Consider the following 27,031-nt stretch of genomic DNA (forward strand, 5'->3'; position numbering starts at 1 on the left):
GAATAAACTGCATCTTTATTTAAAACCTTTTTTTCCTCCTTAAAAAAAACACAAATGTGTAACGCATATAATACAGTCATGTACAAACTGTAAACAGAGAAACCAGTTCCAATAATCGCTTTTCAACAATATTGAAAAAGGAAACACACCTAAAAGTACAGTTCCCAAAATTCTTATACAATAAATACTTGTCAACAGGTTTATACGACACCCATGATACAAGACAATATATGAAGCACAGCAGCACATTATATCATGTATATATGGTATACCAATACACCACTCTGAAAAGAGAGGTCCGGCATGAATACACGACCCAGAGAGAAAAGAGGGTACTACGTCACCAATCCAAACAGTAGGTGAATTGCCATAAGAAAATGCTATCTGTCAAATAAAGAGTTAAAGATTTGACACCACAAGAAAAAACAGTCACCATTCCTCATGATTTGAGAAATGCTGAAAGTAACATGTACATTCTCTCCAGAAGACAGGAAATGTGGATCAGACAGAACCACGCATACCAAGAACATCATAGAAAAAGAAAAACCTATTACAAACAGACACTAAGACTTTCATGGACGATTGCCAACAAAACATACGTTGGTCTTAAGACAAGTTGGACCAACCTGTGCATTACAAACCCTTGGCTGCCAAATTACTGCACCAAAAAGAGGGGTAGGGAAAGGGATTGTCACCATTTGAGGAAATATTCATGTCTACTCTATACCCTGTTCCTTCACCCTAAAGGAAAAACCCACAAGCCAATAGCATCCAAAAGAATGCAGAGTAAATACTCTGAAGTAGAACAATGCTCCGACTTTCTTAATCTCTCCAAAGAATTGAAGCACTCATAATAAATAATTATCCCGTTCAAGAAGAGAAAACAAACTGCACCAAATAGACTGGTTAAAAAAAACACAGAAGCATGTAAAGTCCGAAGAGGGCATCACAAGATGAAACAAGCATTTGCAATGCAATAGGTCTCACATTTGCGAAATTTTAAGCTATTGGCATTGTAAATGACAATGCCTTTCATTTATACGTTTTGAAAACCAACACATAAATAAAAGGTTTGTTATTTACAATGCCAGTAGCTCAAAGTGTTGCAAATGCGAGACCTATTGCATTGTAAATGCTTGTTTCTTTTTGTTTAAGCACTCATCAAGACTGCATGTGTTTTTCATCTCACTCCCTCATCTGCTTTTCTCTCCACCAAGCAAGTAGCTTTCTCTCACCCATGTGCTTATCTCCACCCATCCGCACTCATGTTGCTCGCTCTCGCCTGTGTGCTTCTCCATTGTACTCCATGTTGTATTATTTTGCCTGTGTAGTCTGCAGTAGCAAAGCAAGCGTCCCTCTCCCACAAAAAGCGTAAATACAGTCTTCCGCTTCCCGAAGAGCAGATCCAGCAGGGCAGAGTTGTATGGACTTGCATAGCTCACAGAGTATGTACACTTAAGACGTGACTGACATGTAGAGAAAATACCTATCTAGAGCGGGGGGCTTCACTCACTGAGAGGAATGTATAGGAGGATGAGTTTGTGAATATACAAGTTGACACCATTCTCACGTAGGTGATGTTCCACGTCAGCACCTGTGTTGATTCTTCAGTTTTCCATGTATTGAGACATTTCAGTAACCTAGTAGGTCACTGTTATTAGAAGACTTACCATGCTCTATATAAAATCACAGGTGCCAACCTCTTCAAAATGGTTTTGAATGTATATGTATGAGGCTCTGTGTAATCCCAGCCTCGGTGCTGCACCTGTTTAAAACGTTGAGGACCCCCAGTGATTTCAGGCTTGCTACCAAGACAAATTTATATTTCTTGGCACAGCAGCCACATCACAATGCCATTTCGTTTGAAAGGATTTAGAGATTTGTTATTTTGAATGTATTGCAACTAGGTGGCTACAGGATATCAAAGCTATGGAAGGTTAAGGGCCTATGTGCCAATAGGACTGATTCAGGCACTAGACTCCCTTTATTTTCGCTGTATTACGCAGAAATTGCTTTGCTTCAATAGAAGTAAATGGGGAAAATAGATTCCCATGTTTGTTATTGTTTTTCTAAAACTCCAACCTTCCTGTCCTGAAAAGCTGGCACGTAGGCAAGGGACCTTGTCGTATTCAGGGAATTGTTGTCAGTCTGTAATGTACGTATTTTGGAGCCAGACGTATCCCTTTCATAGATTCGTCCACTTTTCGAGAGTTATCATGTGTCGACACATTTCAGTGATCTTCACGGTACAGTTTACAATAACATCAGAGTGTTTATAACATTGACCAATTTCAAATATAGAACATTGACCAATTTCAAATATATCAAGTACAGCATGAGTAAGCTTGCCGGTTAGCGAACAACACGAGTTCCTGGAATGTGAGGATGGTGTGTCTTTGTGAAGCTGCGAGCCTTGTGTGTGTGTGTTTTTCAATGTAATCTGATGTTAAGTACTTTCTCGAAGACGTGCGACCTGTCAAGTACAAAATTCAACAGCTTCACAGCTTCCATGAAATTTGTGAACTTGAGCTGCGCGTGGGAAAAGCGAAGATATATAAAAATAACCAGCACAGCCTCTCCCCTACCTCCTCCACCGCCGAGGAACGCGCAGGAATGACTGTAAAAATGCAAAGAAAGAAAAATTTGCCGGAAACGCGATAATGAATCCCGCCCCTGCCGGCTGGTGACCTGACTCATGGTTGCCATGGCGATATTTTAGAAAATACGCTTGCAACACCGTAAGTCACGTCACCCAGTCCTCGAAAGGCGGGATCACAGTCGGACAAATCATCCGAACACAGGCTTTGTCCAGTGGCAGGCCTCCGTTTGGCGAGGCCGGCCAATGGAAGAAGGGGCGTGGTTTCATGCCCCTTCTTGCCAACAATAACTCTCGCCTGCGACAGCGCATGCGCTGCAACACAGGCTTCGACGAAAAAAGGAGCAATTAGCTCACTACCATAGTCCTTAAGAGAACATAAAACAAAGTCAAAGCTGTATATCAGAGTGATCTATAGTATATAAATAGACCACAAAAGTAGTTTTTTTGAAGAGCTATACAGTAGCAAATCAATACTCCACGTAGAGTACGTTACATATCCAATAAGGGGTATAACCTCTTGAGACTAAACTCTTCATCAGAGTAATAACAAAAGAATAAACCTGCTACACAGCTGCAAATACCATCTGGAGATTAAAAAAGTCAAATTCAGAAACAAATCTCATTATATGCAAAAAGTAGTGCTTAAAACTTCAACACTACAAGACAAAGTAGAGGAAGGCCTTAAACATAAGAACCACAGCCGTGGATACTTAAGAAATAAACAAAACCTGATAAGGTCCAATTACAAATGGCCAGCAATGAGTCGTACCGGAGAATCAGCATGGCTGTCAAATAAGCAGGCTCCATCAAAGGGCACGTTTTTCAAGGTGTCCCAAACATTGTGAGGAAACCTTGACTCACGCAATCAAGTGTGTCTATGGAGAGCAACTGATCGAGCCATAGCTCTGCCAATAGAATCAGTTGTGTTCATTGCCAATTTAATATTAAACTTTGCCATCTCATGGCCATCCTGCACAAGCTGAGAGTTCAGACTAGACCCCTTCAGGAAGACGAAGGAAGCAGATGGATGACAAGAGTCCCACAAAGCATTGGAAACCCTTCCTAAGACACAAGAAGTGTTCAAAGACCTCAAGGCTAAACTAGTAAACGCAAAGATATTCCGGCCACAAATCTCCAACCACCTAGACTTTCTACCTGGTGGAAGCAAAAGAGAAACCTCCAAACTTGGAGAAGCTGTAGTAGTTTGCACAACAAACCCTTTAACAGCAGGGAGTTGAGATACAAGTAGGGTTGTCCGGAGCAGGACGATGACAATGTGAAATGGCACGCTCAACAGAGATGCCTGACATTGGCCTTGCCCAAGTAATTAGGAGAATGTCATATAGAGACTCTCCATAAGGTAGTAAAGGTTCAACTCCAGTGACATCCTGATGAAGCAGATCCAATAATGGATCAGATGACAAAGTCACCAATGGAAGCTGCAATTTTAAAATTGCAGCATCTCTCTTAATAGCTTCAGCAAAAGCTGACTAGCCTCTGCTGCCATTCGTGGCAGAGAAAGCAGATCATAATTGGCAGACCACTATCTCCACCAAGTGCCAAAGAACCTCCTACCTGAGGTTGACCAAGACCAACCAAGCGCTCAACTTCACCAGTGTCTGCAGAGTCTTCCTGCAACACTGGAGAAATAGCAGCATAAGCAATTTTATTCTTGTAGAGGAGAAGGTGCAGGAACTGCAGTGGCTATAAGAGGCGTCTCCGGTCGATGTCAGGGCATCGTCGTATTGAGGTGCACCACGAATGGTGTCTCCGGTGTCGTGGCTGCGTCTTGTCCACCACTTAATCCGATGCCACCAACGTCACAACAGGAAGCCATAGCAGATGATGTCCCAATTGTGAATGACTCTAGGTATGGAGTCGAGGTCCTCGACTGGCGCCACGGGCGAACCTGCTGGCTTGCTCCCAATAAGAGTCCCTTCAACCTACTTGGGGCTCTCTGCTTGTATTTTACTCCTGAGGCTTGAGCCGGGAGGTGTTTTTTAATATTGCTCCGTGTATTTACTTTTTAACTCGTGCTGCTGTTTCCCTTGTGTCCTTTCCCTCCCCCTTGACAATTAAATTGATAGCGCGCTGAGCACTAGAGCGCTAGAGCTGACTAAAGGTAATTGATGTTAGAAATTACTACCTTCTCAAAAGACAGATTACTTGTCTCGCCCTATAGGTGTGGCCGAATCACGGGCCGGCATCTGCGGGTATTATTAGAGCCATCGAAGTAAGGATAGCGGCCATCTTAGTGAGGGCTCGCTCTGCACGGCGCTCGGCGCTCGGCAGACAAAATAAATTCATACGGCCATGGCTCCGCGCAGCGGACGCGCATTGCAGGCACGCCGATCGCGCGCCGGAGTCAAGCCAGAGTCCTGCCCGTCTGCGCCCGTCCGCGAACGACTGGGACGCGGGGCAGGATTCCAGGACTCTATAAACTCGCTATCAGGCACAGCACAGCCAATGGACAACCAAAAGATCCACTACTCCAAAGCGGCCCTACTTAATCTTGGTAAGAAGCCTAATCAGGCCTGCCTTCATACCATAGAACCTGAGGAAGTGCCCAGGTCCTGCATGATATGTAATACTACACTCCCTTCCCCTAATGGTACCTCAGAACCTACAGTTACACGTAAGATGTCATTGCTGAACTGCAGGTCTATGGTAAAGCATAAAATGGAAATCCATGATTTGTTGGAAAACAACGCTTTTGACACTATGTTTCTCACAGAAACATGGTTGGAAGAAGCCTCGCTCCCAGACATCTTAGAAGCCATACCCAATAACTATACTCTCCTCAGACTAGATAGGCAGAAACTCCAACGTGGGGGGGGGACTGGCACTCATTTTTCAAAAAAATTTGGAATGTACGCTTACTAATCTGGCCATCCCCAATAGTGAATGTGGATTCTTTTCTATTAAATTGGATTCCACCACCACTATCACTGGCTTACTTATTTACCGACCACCTGGCCCCACAGGACTTTTCTGTAATCATCTCATAGAAGTTGCCACCCAGCTTGCAATAAGACATAAAAATCTCATGATTTTGGGAGATTTAAATCTTCATTTTGAAGACCACAACGCTAAAGAAGCGTGCTCATTAAAAACTGCACTTAGCTCATTAGGCTTAAGACTCATGGCACATTACCCTACCCACCTACATGGGCACCTACTTGACCCGATTTTTGTAAATTGGGAGGGAATTGCTGCCCCTTTTCCCCCGACCCCGTTATTGTGGTCTGACCACTTCCTGGTAACTTGTGAGATTTTAAACAGTCAAAATAAAAGCCCGCCTATCAGAGTCCACTCGCTGAAGCGCCGCAACTGGAAAAAGTTCACTCCGGCTCAGTTTAAAAGCTTCCTAGATGAGCATCCCCTTACCAGAGGGACCTCACTTCAAGAGGTATGGAACAACTACGAGCAATGGTTAGAGAATGCTCTAGATAAAATAGCCCCCTGGACTACTAAACCCCCTACCAGGCGTGCTAAATCTGAGCCCTGGTTTTCGGAAAAACTCCGACTTGCAAAAGCCCACTGTAAATCAATTGAGCGCAGTTGGAGAAAGAGCTATGCACCAGACCTCAAAGTGAAGTATAGAACCGAACTAAAAATATACCAAAAAATGGTTAGAGAAGAAAAAAGTATTTTTTTTAACAATAGAATTGAGGAAGCTGCCCACCCTACAAAGGAATTATTCCGTATTTATAAAGAACTGACCTGCTCGTCCCGTCTAGAGACTTTGGATACCTATTCCACGGAAATATGCGAACAAATCGCTGATTTTTTTGTGGAAAAGGTGGAGAAGATCCATGCTACCTTCTCCAAAACCCCTGATGTAAGGGATAACGTAGACATAATAACTCCCGCCACTCAAAATCCGACATTGTCTAAGTTTACCATTCCAGATAAAAAGGATCTACTTAATATTATTAAAAGTATACATTCTGGATCCCCCAGGGATGTATGTCCATACGATAAATGTAAGGACATCATGGAAAACACTCTGATTGACCACATCAGCCATATGATCTCTCTATCCTTCCAGGAATGTTTTGTCCCGGAAGCCTGGAAATTAGCGCAAGTGATACCGTTAAAAAAAAAACCAAACATTCCCATTACACAGTTTAACAACCTAAGACCCATATCACTTCTTCCATACTGCGCCAAAATTATAGAAAAAGTTGTTAATAAACAACTCATGGATTTTGTAGAAAGGAGAACTTACTCCATCCCTCTCAATCAGGATTCAGGCCAGGATATTCCACTGAATCGGCAGTTCTGTATTCCACGGAATGTATCCGAATGATGGTGGATGAGGGCGAGACTGCAGCATTGGTCATGCTGGACCTCAGTGCAGCATTCGATACTGTGCTGCACTCTAAGCTGCTATCTCGCCTATCAAAATTAGGAGTGAATGGTCCAGCACTCGATTGGCTTAGATCTTTCCTTACCATGAGATCATTCCAACTACACTGCCCACCCTTCAGGTCATCTTCCCGCAGTGTCAGCCATGGGGTTCCACAGGGCTCTAGTTTGAGCCCTACTTTGTTTAACATCTATATGGAACCCCTGGCTGACATAGTAAGGAATTTTGGGGTGGGCATTGTTAGTTATGCTGATGATACTCAACTCATGTTTAAAATTACACCGGACTGTAAGGAAAATGCCGCAAATTTTTCAAATTGCATGTCGGCAGTAGCCACTTGGATGGACGATAACTGTCTGCGCCTTAATGGAGAGAAGACAGAGGTATTGGTGGTGGGGAAGGAAACATCGTTGTGGTCTGATGCGTGGTGGCCCTGTGAACTGGGAAATCTCCCCACCCCTGCCAAAGTGGTAAAGAATTTGGGGGTCATGATAGACTCTGACCTGTCGGGCAAAACCGATGTGAATAAAACCATAGGAAAGTGCACTGGCATACTTAAAATCCTCCGAAAAATCATTGACTTGATTCCTATAGGAGCAAGAAAAACCATAGTTCACGCCTTAATAACGCCACATTTGGACTATGGTAATGCCCTTTTAATAGGTCTCAATCTCAAAGGCCTTCACCAGCTCCAATGCATTCAAAATACGGCGGCTCGTCTGGTGTTAGGTCTCCCGAGAAAAACTTCTATTAAATCTGCCCTAACCAAACTGCACTGGCTTCCTATCAAGGAAAGAATTATTTTTAAAAATCTCTGCTATGCCCACAGGATAGCCCATAACAAAGGCCCCCTGTACCTAGGTAGTCTTCTGACTATACACCGACCGATGAGAGCTCTAAGGTCATCTGGTGCAATGCAATTTAAAATCCCCCGCATTAAAAAAGCTAAAATGGGTGGTAAATCCTTCCGATTTTTAGCTGCTAAGCACTGGAACGATCTCCCCCTTCAATTGCGGATGGAACCGTCCGAAAGAATTTTCAGAGCAAAACTCAAAACGTTCCTCTTCCCTAAATAGCTAGCTGATATGACTCCCTTTCTCTAGTATCTCTGGGTCCACCTTTTGGATGATTTATAAGCAGTTAGCGCGGGGACACACAGTTTGTGCAGCCAGGCGCTTTATAAGTGTTTTATTATTATTATTATTATTAAACCCAACGGATTGCAGAGCATGAAAATATGCCTGCATCTGGGTCATAGTCACCCCGGCGTCAGGATCAAAAGGGAGGCTCAGTTTCGACCCCCGAGCTATATTCTCCAGCAGGGAACGGGAAGAACCAGCAACGGCATCACGACTTCACGAGGCCGAAGGCCTCTATGACTTCAAACCCTTCCGATGGGATTTCCGTAACTTGGATGAGCAACGCCCGTGGGAACTGCTCCTTCAATGGCCCTGTGCAGTAAAGTGAGAAAGGAAAAGAGATATACGTCTCCTGGACTCCGATCGGGAGAGCTGCGCTGTCAGCAACTTCATTCACCTTTCCCATAAGGACTTAGACTTCAGCCTCGTACAGGCATCACACTCCTCGGAGTCGTGGTTCTCTCATAATCACCACATACAGATGGAATGCGCATCCGTAGCTGACATCTGTTGAGTAAAGGTCACGCACGTCTTAAAACCTAAAATCAGGCGTGTCCAAGATGGCGGCGTGATCGGACGCAGGTTCCGAGTCTCCCTGCCCGATCTCGCCGTTTTGCCGATTCTACAGCCAATATCTCTCCCTGGGGTGCCCAAATCCGAGGGGAGCGCCCAGCGCTGACAGGGGGCTGGAGATATTGCCGACAGCCAGCTCGGCTGGAACGGCGGGAGCCTCTGACGCCTGCTGCGCTACTGCCGGTAATGGCGCCCGAGCTACGGGAGTGAGGCCCGCCTGGAGACGGAGCGGCGATCGCCTGGCTGACAGCTGCCTTGGAGCGGAGAAGTGAGGAGGCGTCCCGGACAGCGACGCTGAGACGGGTGGCCCAGCGGCAGCGCCGCGCAGCACAGGAGCTTCAACCGGGAGCTGCAGAGTCCGGCCGGGGCATCCAAAATCGAGCCCCCGGCTTGAGGCCTGGTGCCGGTTCCCTGCGGCCGTGGAGCGGGCCGCTCACAAAGCACAGTAAGGTCTGAGGGCGCCCAGCCGACAGCACGACATCGCCGCAGCTGAGGAGCGCCCAGCGGTATTCTTGGCGAGGCACTGTCGGGACTGCCGGGACCGGACGCAGACCTGCGGCCTCGTCCCGCCGAGCCCCATTTCCCGAGGCGGACTCTGCGGCGCTCGCGACCTGGGCCTGCTCGGGCCTGCTTTGAGGGGCTGACCTGGGCGGAGGTGACAGCTTTGGCAGGCTCGGGGGGCATGATCGAGCCCCCGGTGGGGGTGGCTGTGTGGGGCCTAGCGGAGCCACGCTTCGGGCCTGGTGACGCACGGGTGTGTTGCACTGGGGTGCTGGACAGAGTGCTGTGAACTGCGGCCTTCGCCTTGCCTGGTCGGGGCAGGAGATCGCCCGCGAGGGCGCTGGCCGGGCTGCACCCACTGTGGACCTGTGCGGCGTGGTACACCGTGGTGGAGACCTACAGAGGGCGGAGGAGCAGGGGGAGAGACGTAGTCTGCGCTGGGACCTCGCCGCAGCGCTAGCGCCGACCTGTGCTGCTGGGGGCGCCCCGAGCTGCATAGCCGCCTGTGGCGCGGCCCTGTGGGAGTGGACTGCGAGATGGCGCAAAGAGGGAGGAAAGGAGCCCAAACGCTGCCGGAGATGCTCGCCAAGTCGCAACCCAAAGGGAGCAAGGATCCCCCCTCCCCGATACCAGCCAAACAGTCGCCGGCCCCCGTTGATGACCAAATACCCGTCACCAGGTCCTTTTTGGAGGGTCTATTTAACTCACTCCGGGACAACTTCCGGTCCCTGAAGCAGGAGGTGGCCGGAGAGGTCCGGGAGCTTCGCCGTGATGTGGAGGGACTTGGGGAGCGGGTGGCCTCCGTCGAGGAGGCCGATCAGACTCGGAGCGGGGAAATCGAGCAGCTTCGGCAGGAGATCCTGCGCCTCACTGACCAACAGCTGGACCTACAAGCCCATACAGAGGACCTTGAAAACCGTTCCCGCCGAAATAACATACGGGTCGGGGGGTCCCTTCGAAGGAGGAGGGGACTGACGTCGTGGGCTACCTACAGTCCCTCTTCAGGAGCATCTTGGGGGAATCGGAGGACTTTGTCATTCGCATCGACAGGGCCCATAGAGTTGGGCTGCCGCGGAAAGCCCAGGCCCCACTGCCTGACATCTTGGCGTATCTCCCGGATTTCCCCCTTAAAGAGAGAATCCTCCGGGAGGCCCGAAGATCCCAGCCCCTTCGCTATCAGGATCACCCCATCGCTCTGTACCAGGATCTTGCAGCTACCACTCTCCAGAAGAGGAAGGAATTCAAACAAGTGACGGACTTCCTACGACAGAAGGAGATCCCGTATTCCTGGGGCCACCCCTTTCGGATCATATTCAAGTGGGAAGGCCGGCTGCATCAACTGCGCTCTCTCAAGGACACATGTGCACTTTTGGGCCTTGACCACACTGACACTGAACCGGGGTTCAGAAGTTCTCAGGGGACACCCGGGGGGGGTTGGCAAACTGTGCGGCGCAGACGTTCACCAGTGCACCGCCTCAAACCGGATGCCTCGGCCATCTCCCGAGAAAGAGAAACTGCACTAGCGGAGGTAGCCAAAGAGACCTCATCCCCAGAATGATAGCACTGTAACGGGAGAGATTCCTTGTCGCACTTGCCCTGCCCGGGCGATGGGTGGGTCGGGCGGGGAGACCGGGGGTGCCGCCGTCGGAGATGACCCCTTCATTATTTCTTGCCACGGCCCTGTGTGGACTAACAGGACTGGGACTATGTGTTTCAAGGGATGTTGGGCGGGGTGGGGGGAGTTGGGGTGATGGAGGGGGGAATAGGGCTTTGGATTGCCTTGACCTTAGCTTTCACACCAGGAGTTGTAGCCAGTGGGGGTTTTGGGTTGTTTTGGGGGGGGTTTGTTGGGCTAGGGTGGGCTTCGGGGTGGGGACCAGTGTGCCGATCCGATTCTGTTGTTGTTTCACGAGCCATGTCCATGCAGCGCTGCCTTGGTGGTCTCTTGCCTGCTGGGTTGGTGGGTCACTGTGTTTGCCGAGATGGTTCGACACGGTTTTCATTGCTCACATGCGGAATGTCTAGCTGTTCCCCCACCCAGAGAGATACTGTGTGCCGGAGTACCAAGCCTAATGTTGCCCCATGGATGCTGGCCCTTACTGTGTTAGAGCTGACTGATCCCCGTCAGCGACAATTCGCTCTTCCCTATATAGAACGTTCGGTAGCGGACGATTACCTACTGCAGGGGGCACGTCTACTTCGAATGCCTGCTGGGCGGGGAGTTGCACCACCGGTCCGCGCTACGGCATGCACTCATTCTGCGCTGCGCCACATACACATTACATTATGGCAGACACGACCCTTAAAATAGTGACACTCAACGTGAAAGGGCTGAACAACCCGATCAAAAGGAGAGCTGTCATCTCCTACCTTGAAAACTCCGGGGCGGATGTTTGCCTGATACAGGAAACTCACCTACTGCAGAAAGATTGGCATAGGATGCGCTCCCGAGTCTTTCCACATCAATTCTTCTCTTCCCTCCCGACGAAGACGGCTGGGGTTGCCATTTTAGTGTCTAGGAGCTTCCGAGGGTCTGTAGGGACCAAGGTGGGGGAGATCAGGGGTCGACTCTTGGCGCATACATTCCAATTAGGCAACACAACCCTCACTATCGGCTCCCTCTACGCGCCGAACACCGGACAGGAGACCTTCCTGAAGGGTGCTATTTCAGAAGCTCTTCAAACCCCGCAGACGCCCCTACTCATGGGCGGGGACTTCAACCTTGTTATGGACACGAACGCGGACCGTTCGGGTCACCGCTATGGGGAGGCAGGTGCTCTTTCAGCCGATGGCCGAGAATGGCTTAAAGATAGAGACTTAATAGACCTCTGGAGGGCCCACCATCCGAGCGCCTTGCAATTTACATTTTATTCACATGTGCACCACACCTATGCCCGACTAGACCATTTCGTGGGCTCCTCGGATCTTCTCAAAACCCTGAAGGAGGTGGATATAGTACCGGCGGCCATCTCCGACCACGATGCGGTGGAAATTTCCCTCGCGCTCTGCGCAGACCGCCGTCCCCGGGGTCCGTGCTGCCTGCGCGAAACCTTGCTGCAGAGACCTGCCGTCACCAAGAGGATCAGTGACTGCATCACTGACTATCTGTCCGTCAATGACACGCCTGGGATCTCCGCAGCGGCCCTGTGGGGGGCCCTGAAATCGGTCGTCCGTGGGGAGCTCATAGCCATCGCGGCAGCGGAGGCCAAAGACCGCAAATGTAAGCGGGATGACCTCACGGCGAGGGTCGCTGAACTGGAACGTGTTCATAGTCGCACCTGCGCCCCGAGGGTCTGGAAACAGTTGAAGGCGGCTCGGGCCCAATTGGCCAGCCTGGACACGGATCGGGCGGAATTCGCGGCTCTTCGCCTTCGGCATACATACTATGTCCGGGGCAACAAGACAGGCCGATTACTGGCCAGCGCTCTAAAAGCGAAAACCCAGCGAGCTAAGATCAATACCCTCGTGGGTGACGATGGAGCGGTGCTAACCACTGATACCCAGGTAGCCGAGGCGTTTCGCTCCTACTATGCCTCACTGTATGGGGAGGAGGCGGCCTCTTCCGGGGATATCGAGGCCTATTTGGCCACGACGACTCTGACCGTGATCTCCAGGGCCGATGCGGAGGCCCTCGACGCCCCTATTCGCCAAGATGAACTTCTAGCGGCCATATCCCGATTGCGCCCGCTCAAGTCCCCGGGACCAGATGGGTTCTCGGCGGGCTTTTACAAACTTTTTAGCCTACAGCTAGCTCCAGTGCTCACTCGCCTGTTTAATTCTTTTGAGGGGGAGGGTGCCATACCCCCGGACATGCTGGCGGCGGAGGTGGTGGTACTGCCGAAGCCCGGTAAGAAACTCACACATTGTTCTGCATTTCGCCCTATCTCGCTATTAAACCTTGACCTGAAACTTTTTACGGGCATTCTTGCTGCGCGGCTTGGCCCATGCCTGCCTGGACTCTTAGAACCTGATCAGTCGGGCTTTGTCCCTACCAGACAGTGCGGGGATAATACCAAACGGGTGCTGCATCTCACCGATAAATCGCATTTTCAGGCCTCAGACTCGGCGCTGCTCGCCGTTGACGCTAAAAAAGCGTTTGATCATGTCAATTGGACTTTCCTGCAGCACGTCCTCCGTCGCTTCGGCCTCGGTGACCGCTTCTGCTCCCGCATAGCGGGCTGTTACCTTCACCCACAGGCTAAGATCCGCCTGGGAGGCCTGCACTCACGACCATTCGATATTCAGCGAGGTACCCGGCAGGGGTGTCCTCTCTCCCCCCTCCTTTTCGCTATGTACATAGAGCCGCTAGCACAGAAAGTCAGGGATAACCCTCGGATTAAAGGCATTGAGTTCGGACGCGAGCCCCATACCATCAGTCTCTACGCAGACGACGTGATTGTTGCACTAGACCAGCCCATCTCCTCTATACCCGCCTTTATGGAGGAAATTGCCTCATTCGGAACTGTTTCGGGATTCCGTGTTAACATAGATAAGTCCCTGATTTTGCCCTTGGGCAGCAATGTGGGTCTGCAGACCCCCGCCATAGGCCAGGGGACTGGTCTTCAGCTAGCCACTCAAGTACCGTACTTGGGGATTACTCTCACTCACTCAACAGACCTCACGGTCTCCACTAACTATACCTCCCTCACAGCCCGGATTCGGGCAGACTTGGCGAGATGGTCCAAGCAACCTCTCTCCCTGCTCGGGAGGGTGGCGGCCGTGAAGATGTCGGCCCTGCCACGGATCCTATACTTGTTCCAAACCATCCCGGTAATGCCTCCGGTGGGAGTCCTGACGGCTCTACAGGACGCCCTGAATGCCTTTGTCTGGGAGGGAAAGCGGGCACGAATCCACAAGTTACTGGCGTATAGGAGCCTGGACGAGGGCGGCCTGGGTGTCCCGAACCTCATGAGGTATTTCTATGCATCTCAACTTCGATACCTGGTCGAATGGTACCGACCTGAATCTGAGAAGAGATGGCTCTTCCAGGATAGGGCCATGGCACAGACACCACTCTGGAGGGTTCCGTTCCTCGCTAAGCAGCATAGGCCGAAATACATGCTACGGTCACCTATCACGCGCACGACTCTGCGGGTGTGGGATAAGGTGGCGCGCAAACACGAGCTGACCTCCTTTCCCTCCCCATTCGCTCCCATTTTTGATAATCCCGACTTCCCTCCGGGAGTCGGTGCGAACACATTCTCCCAGTGGCGTGGCACGGCGTGCCGAGCCGCTGGTGACCTCTTTGACCTGCAGGGATTTCTCCCCTTCGCGGATATCAGACAGGGGTATGGCGTAGAGAAGCCTCATCTATTCCAGTACCTCCAACTTCGTCACTGGCTCACTCACCCCGATATCGCTGCACTGGTGGGCCGCCCCATGACGCCCTTCGAAAAATGGCTGCTAACTAAAGATACAGATAAACACCTCATCTCTGATCTATACCAAATGCTCACACCGCCGCGCGCCCCGGTCAAGACACCAAGCCAGAGGCGCTGGGAGGCGGAACTGGGTAGAGCCCTGACACCAAAGGAATGGGGACACGTCTATTACAGAGCCTCACATACCACTCGCAACACCACAGCAAGGGAAACAGCAGTGAAATTAGCAATGTATTGGCAACTCACCCCAGCTCGGTTGCACAAGGGAAACCCGGCGCGAAGCGAGCTTTGCTGGAGAGGGTGCGGGGCACGGGGCACTCTGACCCACATACTTTGGGAATGCACGGGTCTCGGAGACTTCTGGAAAGTTGTCTTGGACGATATTGACTCTACGTTTGAGACTGAAGTCCCGAAATTTCCTGCGTACACTCTGCTGGGTCTACCTAATGCATTAACTTTCCCATTACGGTCGCTGCGAGGCCGGCAGATGGGCATCGCCATGCAAGCGGCTACGCAACACATTTTGTCACTGTGGGGATCCCCAACTACACCTACACATACAGGCTGGCTGCATAAGCTTTGGTTCACTCTTGGGATGGAGCGCATCCATGCAACACTCACTGATTCCACCGAAGCTTTTCGGAAGACGTGGCTTCCTATACTGAGTCTCCTCTCCAAAGAGTTCAATGAAATTACTTGCCCTAGGTATCTTCGAATCCTACGCCTTACTAACGCCACTGATGACCCTCGGTGAACTACCGGACGGCCACACGGCTCGTCCCTGGTGCATTGACGATTCTACTACCATTTCGGGGCACACTGGTCGGAGTGGGGGGACCGGGTTTGGGGGAGGGGGCGGGGAGTTCCTGGTTGTTGTCGTTCTTTTTATGTTATTTGACTGCCTCACAGATTCACCGCACTTACGATGTCACATTGCACTCCTGACATACATCTATTGCATTTTCTTTCATGATAGGGAAGACATGCTTGTCTGTCCCGCCCGATATGTATGCTATTCGCCTGAACTTATGACAGAGATGTCTTGTTATATGCTTGTTGACGCATTCAATAAAAATACATTTGAAACTAAAACCTAAAAGCATAGGCACACTGTTCCCAGACGCAAAAAGACATCGAAGTAGGCCAAAAACAGAAGGCCAGAGGGATTGCTTCTCTGGTTCCGCGTTGCAGCGCAGAAAAGAAGAACCTGACATCTGCATGCCGGAAGGGACTTATATGGCTCCACTGATGTCATATCCGGAGATGACTTCACCACAGAGCTGTGCGATGCCGTCCCCGGCGCGCAGAGGCACTGCTGAAAAATGTCCGGATCTAGTCAGGCCCCTGGGGGGAATTCAAAGTTAAAGAATCTGCAGCTAGATGTCTCTATCAGATATCAACAGTAGACCTTGTGCGGACCTGCAACAGACATCTGTCTCAAACTGTCATGGCACATTTGAACCCTGTTGTCTTCAATGGAACAGCATTCCCTTGCACACTGGAATTCAAATTCGAGAAAATCATCATGAGGGCAACTCGGGAGCCGCAAGCCAAATAACGCCACCCAACAGCCCACTGAGCACTACTGTGAAAACCTCTGAATCCAGTCTGGACCCTGGGAAATATTCTAAAGTTGAGGAACGTGTGGTTAGAAGCATCCAAAAGAAATATGCAGCAGGGAGCCCCACTGCTCAAAGGCCCCTGTGTGTCCCTGAGGACCCCCCTCCAATCCCCAAAACGCTGTGCTCTACTTTGAAGTGAAAAATAACTAACAATTCTCTCCCTCAGTGGTATACCTATACCAGTGCTTTCAAGTGTGCCTTGTAACGTTTGACATTTCCCCCAACCTGTTAGCAGCTGTGATCCACAGTGATACTGGAGAGGAGGCATAAGGAACATATGTAGTCCCTTCACCGAACTACTGCCTCATCGGTACTGAATCCTTAGAGGTGCATTCTAGTGGCAGCACTGCAGCCGAGTGCTGTGATTAGCAGCTGCCCTACTTGGACCAAAGACACTAGCAATCTTGAAGTAACATTATTGTTGGAGCTCACAAAAGACATTGGGCATATGTGTACATGTCCAATTTTGTGATCAGGCCACTGTGAACACCATAGTGGGCATCAGAGATTTATGGAATGATCTCAGGGTCAATGTTCTAGACAGAAGCCAAATTACTTGATCACTGTAGGCCTTGTCTATTTAGTTTATGAAGGTATTTCTGTATCACTGTCTACATATTTATGTAGTATTTTGTCATGTATAGGTTAAAGTAAATGTATATTCTCTAATATGAAGCACTGGCTGAACAATCAGTGATTTATTAAGAGCTATATTGTGTGTTACTGCGTTCTGAAGTGCTAACTCCACTCCCTGAGTAAGCCTTTAGCTGCTTGACTGGCTAACCTGAGACTCACAAGAAGAGGGGTGTAGATTGCATTAAGATTTCAGTACTCATAGCATGAGATCCCCAGGACAGCAAAGGTAAATGTACCCAGTCACTTTAACTCCATGAGTTCAGAGTGCTCAAAACTGTTTCCAACAGAGTTGAAGGGGTGCAGAGAAATCCAGTAGGATGAGAACACAAGTCCCCGGTATCAGTTATTTGTCATCGAGTACTAGGATGGGTGCGCTCCCAGTGCAGCATGGGGGCCTGAATCCAGATGGGTTAAAGTAAATGTATATTCTCTAATATAAAGCACTGGCTGAACAATCAGTGATTTATTAAGAGCTATATTGTGTGTTACTGCGTTCTGAAGTGCTAACTTCACTCCCTGAGTAAGCCTTTAGCTGCTTGACTGGCTAACCTGAGACTCACAAGAAGAGGGGTGTAGATTGCATTAAGATTTCAGTACTCATAGCATGAGATCCCCAGGACAGCAAAGGTAAATGTACCCAGTCACTTTAACCCCATGTGTTCAGAGTGCTCAAAACTGTTTCCAACAGAGTTGAAGGGGTGCAGAGAAATCCAGTAGGATGAGAACACAAGTCCCCGGTATCAGTTATTTGTCATCGAGTACTAGGATGGGTGCGCTCCCAGTGCAGCATGGGGGCCTGAATCCAGATGGGGCATCTTGAGAAGAGTGATGCTCCTGATTTTTTCGCAAGTAGCAACAGTTTTTTTCAATAATCGTAACCAGGAATGGCAGAGGTCTAATTGGTATTCAGATGGCAGGGGACTGGGGTGTAACGTAAGTTTATTCGTGTAGTGATAGGATCTATTCAGAATTCAAGAAGGTGGGGCAGATCCTACCTTGTATTAGGGAAGCATTAATGATGTTTCAGAGCAGTTTAAAGGTGTCTCCAGAGTTGACCTTTGCTACTGATGGTAGGGTAAAGTCACTTTTTTTGCAATGAGATATCTGGAGGTGGTACTATTAGAGTGATGACTGGAACTTTTATGCAGTCAATGTACTGTCAATCTTCTCTTTAAAGACGTTTTTGATGGTGTTTATTCTTCTATAGACTGCTTGATGCAAAGTGTTTAGTGGTTGAATTCAAATAGTGCTTGATGACATTGTACTTTTATGACTATCTTTTGATAGACGAATAAAGTATAAAACTGAACTGACATTCAAAACGCTCTCTACTTCAGTTGTTCTTCCATGGCTATTCTGGTACAGTGATCAGCATCCTGTAGAATGTATGTAATATTTGTAAGGGCTGAGTGGACACTTATTGCAGCTGTGATATAATAATCAATACTTCTCTTACCTTCAGATTACACATTTCTTCTTGTGTGTAACACTGGGAGGACGGCTTCCCATTAGATGAGGGCGATTTCACAGAGAATGACTATTAGCTGAGGTATAGTTCTTGCAGAGATTGAGGGAGAATACCTCACACCAGTGGATCCTACAATTCATTTGATTGGTATACTCCCTCCTACTTCACAAAGGGATGCCATTTGTCAACATATATCTGGGAGACTCATTTTAGAGTCTCTGGTTCCAGTTCACAATAGTGCCTAATACATCTCTTTTGGGGAACCCACTGAGAATTCATTAACCACATCAATGCTGAGGCAATTCTTCTTGGATGCTGACATTTTTCAAATCCCATTGTTAATGACGAGCTCAGCTCGTCATGAGCACACGGCCAGTGTACTGCATGACGAGCTCAGCTCGTCATGAGCAGCGAAGGGGTTAATAAGCAGTCTTTGGAGCCTTTCAAAAGGAGGGCTTCAAATAATCATATGTGGACTAATTGAAATGTGTCTAGAAGTATGGGTATGTTTAGCTCTGGCATTTTGGGAACAGATTCTAATGTAGAACACAGTCAACATGTTCTACATCATCAAGACGTGCAGCATAGAGGGAAAGGGCTGGGGAAAGGCTGTGCCATGAAGCCCTAAAGTGGAATTAGGCCATGGAGTTAAACAGTTAACCTACTGCAGGTTTTGAATATGACCAGATTGGCAAAATAGAAAGCTGTCCATGATTCAATGAATTTGAAAACAACATGCAGCCTGTTCGAAAAATCACCAGCATTAATCAAGTCAGACCTATTTGCTAAATGATAATGCAGTGCATGCAGAGTTAAATCCCTCAGAATGAGTTCCTGCAAGGATGGATCATTCATCCTTTGGATCCCTGTTGGGTCTTTGGTTTGCCCAGATCTCCTCCTTCATCCCTTCATCTTTGCTGTCCCCTTTACCTCTACATTTGTACATTGGTCTGTTACACTGTAGCTGAACTGCACATGTCTCCATACATACAAATCTGCATCCATCCACATTTGGGGGCATGCTTTCCCCATTCAGGACCAAGCTCCTTAACACGTTTTGCGGTAATTGGAATGAAGGAGAAGAGTTGTTCATTCTAGCAACTTTTGCCTGGTCCTCCGCTACTGTAGAGCCAAAAAATGATCTCAGCCATTGGCGTTTCTGTTGTCTATTGTATTGCCAGCTGTAAACCCACATGTAAAAATACACTGTGGAGGTCAGACTAAGAAAAGGTACCTTAGTTGTAGAACTGCTCAGGTTTAACCTCTCCAGCAAATTGCATCATTTCCTTAAAACATTAATTGCTGGTTAAAAGGCACACCCACAATTCTAATCTATACATCCTCAGGAAACACCGGGGAATGCATATATGCACTATGTGGAAGAATCACATTAAATCTGATGGGCTTGAACATTTAATCCACCCTTTTAGGACTTCTGTGTCTAGATTGTTTTGCTGTATCCTTCTCCTCTCACGTTTTGAGAGCAAGTCTTCTAGATGGCTAGGTAAGCGTGATGTGGATAGTTCTGCAATCTTTCAAAGGATATGAGAATAATGTGCCATTTGTTAAGAGGCATTACCTGGTCTCTGTACTAAGCAACATGAATAGGAAGACCGAAAGGTCCAGTGTCTCCATCCTTTATGGGCCTCTTGCCCCAGACCGAAGGGAGGCATGTAGACTCTGGTTAGCCAAGGACTTGTGCATAACCAGGCTCTCGCGTGACCGGAGTGCAGATAAATGCCTCGATACACAGGAATCCCATTTGTATTTCATGCCAACCAGTCTTCTCAGTGCGGAGGTATAGTGGTCCTCCTACTATGCTGTATGTAAGGCTTCTGTTGCAGTTTCATTAAAAAAAAATGTTTCCGGTGATTTATCTGGCAAGATCTTCAAGGAACGATTTAGTTTTACACTGAAAAGATAGTAAAGGACCCTCTGGTCTGGATAACTTTTCTTTAACTCCCTCTTTTCTCCTCTTAATGCCCCAAACTAAAAGCATAATTTCTACTTGTGATGGGGATACTTTTGATGGAAAGTTGCTCTCTTCCCCACAGATGGTTAGATATTTATCTCCATATTGCTTCGGATAGAAAGAGCTATGTGTTGAAGGCCCCAAGATGCTTGTCCACCAACTTCTGCCGATGTAGCTTTAGGATGTTTTCGGGTCCACCAACTTTATGATCTTAACAAATGGCTCCAAACAATCAGATGGCATGAGATCCAGTGCTGAGCCCCTAGGTTGAAAATATACAAAGCTATGGGATCATTACCGGCCTTGATGGCATCGCCTGCTGCACTGTGCTTAAAGCTGGTAGGCTGCCTGAAGGCACCCACTTCAATTATGTTGAGCCATCAGGTTAACTCAGCGGGTAAGAGCTGCCAAAAGACAGGGAGCAGGGGAAAAGTATGTGGGTAATTTGGTAAACATTGCGTGCTGCATGCAGACAAGTGCTCCTGAATGTTCCAAGTTTGCAGAGATGGCTTGCTGGATGATTATATGCCTATAAAAGCAAATAGAACTACTTTCCATGGACATACCTTCAAAAATATCTAAAACTCTAATACTGAACTGGAGTAAGACCATAAAAGTTGCAGAACCTCAGCCTTTCCCACCAAACCTTAGTGTAAGATGCAATATTTATGATTTTTTTTATTTGCTTTTTCATATTGGCAACAGACTCTTAAATGTGTAGTCGAACAGCTTCCACTGAATTCAAACTGGTGCTATTTCAATGCTTTAATATCCATTAATGTTCAATCAAAGATAATACACCAGCAAACAAATCAGCAGAACAGGATTTCCAAATGTACAATGTTCAATACGGCAAACAACAGTTCTTATGCAGCAGGACTGCTGATGATGCAGACTAAACAAATAGTGGGGGGTTAAAATTGCTTAGTAAATCCAAGATTACACCGTATTAGGTAGGATCTCTGGAGCCCAAATGAAGATGAACCCTGCCTCCTAATATTGCTCGACCTCACAGTTTGTCTTTGAAGAAATATGATTACATCACACCCTCTCTGATGGAACTACACTGACTCACTTTGCTGTTTGGCCCTATCTCACAATCAGCGACATCATTTACAAAGCCATCACAACCAGTGCTATGCCTATCTGTCTGACAATGGATTTTGGCCCACCCACAGACAGGACATAATCAGACAGGCAGAATATAAGTGTAAAAAAGAAAAACAAGGGAACAGTCCTACTCCGTCTATGGACTCAGAATCTGGCACAGCATCCAGGTGCCCATGAGAAACACCCAACTCTGCTCCAATTTAGGAAAAGCAGATAATGGACCACTTTAAAGAACACTACATCTTAGTGCAATAAAAGTACACCCCTGCTCCAATTTAGGAAACAATTAATTGATGATGCACCTCTTTAAAGATCACTACATATCGATGCATTAACAGTATACTTCTACTTTCAGAACCCAACTACCTTTTCAAATATTTATTGACTGTCTCTTTGACTATGCCTAGAGTGCTCCGCTGAGTTTTGGCTTTGTCCATGCTAAACAAATACCACATACTTAGTATACGAGTAGCTTCTTACCTGACAAACTCCTAGCCAGATTTGACAGTTTATCTTCAGTGAACTGCAGCAGGGAGGCCATGCAGAGGGCTTGCTGCCAGCAACAAGAGACAACAAATGCATCTAGAGCTTTCTCAAACCAGCCGCAGCGAGCAAAGATTAGTCCAGCTTGCTCATATTGCTGTTTTTCATTCAAGTACTCGCCATAAGCATTGCTGATGTCCTACAATATTTGGGAAAAAGATCAACAGTGTTAGCTTTGATTGTACAACATTAAAACAAAGGTTTAACTAAGTCAACTATGCATTTGCAATTCAAGTTTTAAAACAAAAAATATGATATTTTGTCACTGAAATCTTCATATACATTATAACGTCACTTTAACATTTTATAATTTTTATTCAGTGGTTTTCTAGTTTTTTTAACGTAAAGTAATATTTTCTTACCATTCGTAAAGCCATCCCTAGCTTTCAGCCATGTGCGGCGTGGGTTGGCAATAGGGCCTGGGCTGCGGTCAGGCCCTTTGTCCAACCCCCTGCGGGCAAACAATCCTCCAGCACTCCAGCAGGCAGCCAACCCCCCACGGCCAGCCACAGCTTGTGGCAGGAGCCAGCAATACTTTTTTAAAAATAATGTTGGGAGGGGGGTTCGCGCCCCTCACTGAGCCTTTAGGGCCCCGGGTACCCTATGCTCAGGGGCCATTTATTTAATTAAGGGGAGAGGGTGTGCAACCCCCTACCTGAGCCTTTACAGGCCCAGGGATCCCAGCTCAGGCCTTTTTTGTTTCCTAATTTAATGGGAGGGCCCATGTGGCCCCCCTCCCCAAATTACTATTGGCCCGGTGACCTCATTCCTGGGGCGGTTCTTAAATGAGTGGAGAGGGATTGTGCGACCACCCTCCAGAGCCTTAAAAGGCCCCAAGAACCCCATTCTCTGTGGCCGAAATTCTTAATGTTAAGGGAGGAAGGAAGGCGCCCCCGCCAAGCCTCTATAGGGTCCAGGTACCTAATGCCCCCAGGGTTTTTTTTTCAATATAGTGGATGGGGAGTGAATTCTCCCTCCCTGAGCCACTGCTTACCGGGGACCACATCCTTCCAAGCCTTTTAATTATTTATCTTTTATGAGAGGGGGTGCATGCACCTATCTCCCTGAGCTACTATTCCCGGCCCTTCATGTTTTAAAAAAGAGAGGCCCGCAGCCCCCCTCCCTGAGCCTCTAGTGGCCCCTGGGATCCCATCCCCTGGGGCCTTATCTATAGTAAGTGGGTGCCCCAGTGCCCACCTGGGTCACCAACAACACATAATGTTGGGGGCTGCGGGAGGGGGGGACCGTCAGGACCTCCATGACCCCAGCTGGCACTGTTCTCAACTTTGTTTGTGCTTGTTCCCGCCAGGCAGGAGCAATCAGTCTTTCCCTTCCTGCAAGAGCGCAGGCAGGGAAAGAAAAGTGTTCTCCCCCATGGCAGGAGCATTTTCAAAGCTCCTGTCAGGTGTGAGCACACTTGCTTTCCATAACAACATGCAGGGAAAACTACTGTGTCCCAAGGGTTTGGCTCCACTGGATAAAGTGTAAGAACCAGCCCCACCACCTATTAAGGCTCTTCGAGGAGAGCCACACATACCATTCTCCTATAATTAGTGTTTGGCCCCAGGGTATAGAGTCCCTGGGTCCCATGGCTTGGGTAGCGGTATCACGTTCCCCCTCCCCTAAAAGGAAAGTTTTCGGCCCCGGGGATGGGGTTCCCTGGGGCCTCCACAGGCTTGGGTAGCGGGGCCACGAATCACCCCTCCCCTAATATTTTCTGTTTCAGCCCTGGGGGATTTGCTCCCAAGTCCTTTTAAGGGGAGGTGGCCATTCCCCTTCCCTTTGAAACTATACTTGGCCCGGGGAGAATGGGGTCCCTGGAGCCATGCATGGCTCAAGAAGTTTGGCAACACACACCCACCTACCCATAAAAAATAGAATATATTTAAAACACTCCTGCTAAAAAAATTATTATTTTGGTTTGCGGCCCAGGGGATGAGGGGTCTATCTGGAAACCACCCACAGGGTCTTGGGTATTTCTACTGATGCCCTTTATATTATTTTTTAACACTAAACTCAGGAAAGGGGACTACGCTTGTGTCCTGTAATGGTTTCCTGCAATATTTTTTCTCATGTTGCAGGCAGCCAATCAGAGCAAGATGGCCCAAGGATAAAAAAGCCCCCTGGACAATCTGAAGGCTTTATTTCTTTTAACTGTGTTTGAGGGACTCTCACGAGAGCTATTTTTGCTGTAGTGCTTCTTTAAAAAGTCTTTGGTAACTGAATGGGGATTCTGCATTTTGGGACCCCAGCTTGACGGATCACCACAAAACGTTCCATGCACCAACTAGCCAAAAAAGAGAAACTTTTTGGTAAGTTTATTGAAGATTCACCAAACGGCGTCAAAATTATTAGCAAAAGAAAAAAGCATTTCCTATGGAAATGTTGACCCAACTATAATTACCGAGTAGTGACCATCACTGGGTGAGATATATATATAAATGCGCCGAGCACAAAATAAAAGAGAAATTTGGCACGAGATTGTGGTCCGTACCTGTTTGTTTGGTGGGATTCCATCGTCGCAGGTGTAACATGATATATATATACACACACACACACACACACACACACACACACACACGCACACACACACATAATGTGCACATCATCAATGCAAATCAAAACTCCCACATCTGGCTCGGCCGAGAACACCAAGTCACCATTGGTCAGTGTGACTTGCTGTCCATTTTGGGGGTTCCAAGATGTAGCTTTGGATAAATGCCTGTCCTTAACCTCTTATGTGTATGGAGTTGCATATATTGTGCCGTATGTGGGCTTCCAAGGTCTCTACATCAATACCAGCATTCTGGAGTCTGAATTTTCAATTGCTGTTTGGCTGTTTTCTGTACCATAACAGCTTGCTCCACAATTCCTCTTGATGAATTCTTTTTCAACAAAATGTTCCCTGATATTTTCAGGAAAAACAACACCACGTAGCCGGCGATGGAGAGCCACAGAAGTAGCCATAGCACAGCCGAGAGCATCGGCAACATCCAAGGCTGCACGAAGAATAGATGCGGCCAACTCCCTGCCATCCAACACATAGCTCCACAGATCAGCATGGGCACCCTCATGAGAGACATGAGAAAGAAGGGACTCCACAGAGTCCCACAGACTGGAAGTAGCTCTGGTCAACACACACAAAGTGTTAAGCGCCCACAAGGCAGCGCTGGATGAGGCGAGGACATTACGCCCCCATGAATCCAACCACCGGGCCTCCCGAGATGGAGGAAACAACACCAGAGGGAAACACAGAAAGGCATTCCGCAGAAGAGAGCCTTGAGTAGAAGAGTGGAAAGAGACAGGGTCTTGCGGAGCAGGGCGGTGACGATGCAGAAGTGCCTGAGGCACCGGATCACCTTTGGCAGGTCACCTCCAAGCTCCCATAAGAGGATTGTGGAGTGACGCTTCAAAGGGAAGAACTTCCAAAAGGTTGTCTGTAGGAAACGGGGTGACAGGTGCACCCATCCGCAGAATACCAGCGGCTGTGGAAATAGCCCGAACAAAGGCAACACTAGCCTCCGTAGGGCGCCGCGGAGGAGAAAGTAATTCCTCCTTGGGCGATGGCTGCAAACTGAACCGTCCATCCCCATGTCCGGGAGAAGTGGCCAGCCCCGGAATAATGGGGGATCCACAGAGGAATGAGGAACTTGAGGTGCCCCAGTGAAAGGCGGGGAGGCCGGTGGAAAAGCCATCTGTGAGCTACAAAAAGAAGGGTTCGAGGATTTAGGCCATGGGGACGGCGAGGAACAGTCCCAGGAAGATGCTGGTGAAAAAGCAACAACCCGACACCCTGTCTCCGGGGAGGAACACAACAACAGATGGCTGACCTCCGGAGAAGAAGGGACCTCAGGGGACGAATCCAGGACCTGGCGCTGGCACTGGGGCGACTCCATGGAGTCTGCCACTGGCGCCTGATCGACTTCAATTGCCACTGGAGTAGGCACTCATGGCACGGGCCGACTCCTGCCACCACGTGCTCTCCACGAGGGTGGGGTGGGTCGATGCCAGAACAGCGAGAGAGCGGCTACGAAAAGGCGCCAGCTCGGCCTCAGATGGGGCAGCTGCCCGCGCCATGGACCGACAGGGGCTCGGGAAAGCACCCCAGGTCCCTGCCTCCACCCATCACTCCACCGGAGCCGGGGAGGAAGGTTCCTGGCGCGAAGCAGCGTCGGCTCTACCTCTGGTGAGGCAGCTGCCTGCTCAGAGGACCGTGCGGGAGTCGGGGACAAGCCCGGAGTCACAACGGTCTTCTGCGACGCCACAGAGAGCCCCGTAGGGATTGCGGCGAGGCAGGGATGCCAGGCGCTGAAGAGGGGAGCCCCGGAGGACCGCACCTCGACTGCACCATCCTCCTATGACCTGGAGCCGGAAAGTCCGGGCCAGAGCCGCCAGCAACTCTGCGAAAGGCCCCGCACGAGGCAAGGGTTCCGCAGATGTCTCAGGAGGTGGAGGAAGGGCCAAAGAAGCCTGCAGCGCCACAGCGTAGACTGTCATTTGGGACCTGGTCGCCTCTGCACCGGGAAACAGCAGGTAGGGAGGCAACAGGAGGGGGCTCCTGTCCCGGGGGGAGCAGGCGTCCACCGCGGAAGGAGGACAGGGCATCAGAGACAAACTGAAGGACCTACCAGCCGGTGAGCCATGCCCAAAGTGCCGCAGCGAAAGACGGTGTCGCAGACAAAACTAGTGGTTCCTTGCTTCCGAGGTAGGGGACGGACGCTGGGATGACACCGACCTGGACAGGCGTGCCAACAGCAACTTCATCCGGGGCTCCCGCTGTGACTTAAGGTGCTGACAGGAGTCACAGCTCACCCAGGCACCACATACAAATTGGGTGAGGGTCCGTCGCCGACATAGGACGCACACAGGAGGTACACGTTTTGAAGCCCGAAGGCATTCGCACACTGTTCCACTTAGCGCCAACGTGCATAAAAGAATTGAAAGCCTGAAAACAGGCCAGGACACAATCCGGATCCACGTTGCACGCGGAAAAGAGAAAAAACTGACGTAGGCTCGCCGGGGTGGGACTCATGTATCCTCGCTGACGTCAAGGACGTGGACGACGTCAGGGCGGAGTCACGTGGTGCCGTCCCCCGGCGCGCAGGGATGCTGTGG

General features: G+C 49.0%; 1 protein-coding gene across 1 annotated transcript in view; it reads right to left on the bottom strand.

Annotated features, from left to right (window-relative positions):
- ELP1 (elongator acetyltransferase complex subunit 1) overlaps positions 1-27,031 on the bottom strand; it is a 686,929-nt gene that overhangs the window by 130,790 nt on the left and 529,108 nt on the right. The window contains exon 28 of the mRNA XM_086963713.1: positions 21,854-22,055. Within this exon, the coding sequence (XP_086819839.1) occupies positions 21,854-22,055 (202 nt within the window). The remainder of the gene's footprint in view (positions 1-21,853; positions 22,056-27,031) is intronic.

Source organism: Lissotriton vulgaris, chromosome 3_1, assembly GCF_964263255.1.
Source record: "Lissotriton vulgaris chromosome 3_1, aLisVul1.2, whole genome shotgun sequence".
Lineage (NCBI taxonomy): Eukaryota > Metazoa > Chordata > Amphibia > Caudata > Salamandridae > Lissotriton > Lissotriton vulgaris.